This window comes from Nicrophorus vespilloides, unplaced genomic scaffold (assembly GCF_001412225.1).
Source record: "Nicrophorus vespilloides isolate i.1.1-1 unplaced genomic scaffold, Nicve_v1.0, whole genome shotgun sequence".
Lineage (NCBI taxonomy): Eukaryota > Metazoa > Arthropoda > Insecta > Coleoptera > Silphidae > Nicrophorus > Nicrophorus vespilloides.
Genome location: NW_017099153.1, coordinates 1 through 1,088, shown reverse-complemented (window position 1 = coordinate 1,088; position 1,088 = coordinate 1). Strand labels below are relative to the sequence as shown.

General features: G+C 42.3%; 1 protein-coding gene across 1 annotated transcript; it reads right to left on the bottom strand.

Annotated features, from left to right (window-relative positions):
* Window positions 1-4: 4 nt before the first annotated feature.
* On the bottom strand, window positions 5-1,085 carry LOC108564105 (selenium-binding protein 1-like; the record flags this gene model as incomplete). The annotated part of the gene is made up of 4 exons (XM_017923029.1): window positions 5-345; window positions 405-521; window positions 611-711; window positions 821-1,085. Coding segments are annotated over 4 exons (824 nt in total), but the record flags the coding sequence as incomplete, so codon positions are not given.
* Window positions 1,086-1,088: the final 3 nt, after the last annotated feature.

Here is a 1,088-nt window from a genome sequence, read left to right as displayed (position 1 = left end):
CTGGGTATCTCATTTCGTGAGCAAGGATTGGCCCATGCTTGGTCTTTCCAAAGTCCACAATGAAATTCCTGTCAAGCGTCATTCCACCGTTTTCGTGATCAATGTCGACCTTTACGATCCAGCCGCCTTCGCGCACGCCATCCGGGTAAAATTGTTTATCCCAAGTGGAAAACAAGCTGTTGCTCACGTACAGACGTTTTCCATTGAGGGAAAGCTGCAGCATCTGCGGTCCTCCGTGCAAACGCTTTCCTTTGATGATGACAGGTTCAGGTGGCACGTAGCTGTCGTTATCAATAACTTTGATTGGCGAATCGGATTGCAAAAGACCACCCAGATACACTTGACCTAAACAAAATTTAACGGTCAGTTTCATGTTAGAATCTGGACGAGTTTCAAGTATTTACCAGTTAATCTCGGATTGGCGCGGTCTGTAATGTCGTATTGGCGGATGTCTCCTTGGAGCCAATTGTTCAAGTACAGGTACTTGTCGTCCAACGACAAGAGGATATCACTGATGAAGCCTTAAAACAATTTAGTTAAGTTTCAATAATACATTTAGAAAAGTTACACTACGTAAAATAAGTTTATGTATTATATTTGTAATATATACCTTGCATATATTCCATGGGCCAATCTCCTCCTGCAACTTTCAGTTGTTCAACGTCGATGACTTTATCGACGGTGAAAGTACCATCGGCTTTCTTGTAGAACCTTGAAATGAATGTGTTAGAATGATATGATTTGAAGCCTATTTGTTGGATAATTATTAAAAATAAAGAAAAAGACTATATTTGGCTTATTTGAAAGCTCTAGTTTATACCTGTAGACGTTTGCGTTAACAGCGGTTCCAACGTATCCTTCGCAAATGTTCGGATCATGCAAGAATCTGACCTCCAGCGGAGCGCATCCATCCAGACCAAGATCGATGGTTTGAATTAGCTTCCTCTCTGTCCAAGAATAAATGTTAAGTGAAGTTCCATAAGCTTCGGGGTCAGTCACGTGAGATGGTAAGAAGCCGGTCTTGAAAATCTTCGGAGCTGCCCATTCGGAGGCGACCATCACGTCGAACTTGGGTTGGTACCAGAAAT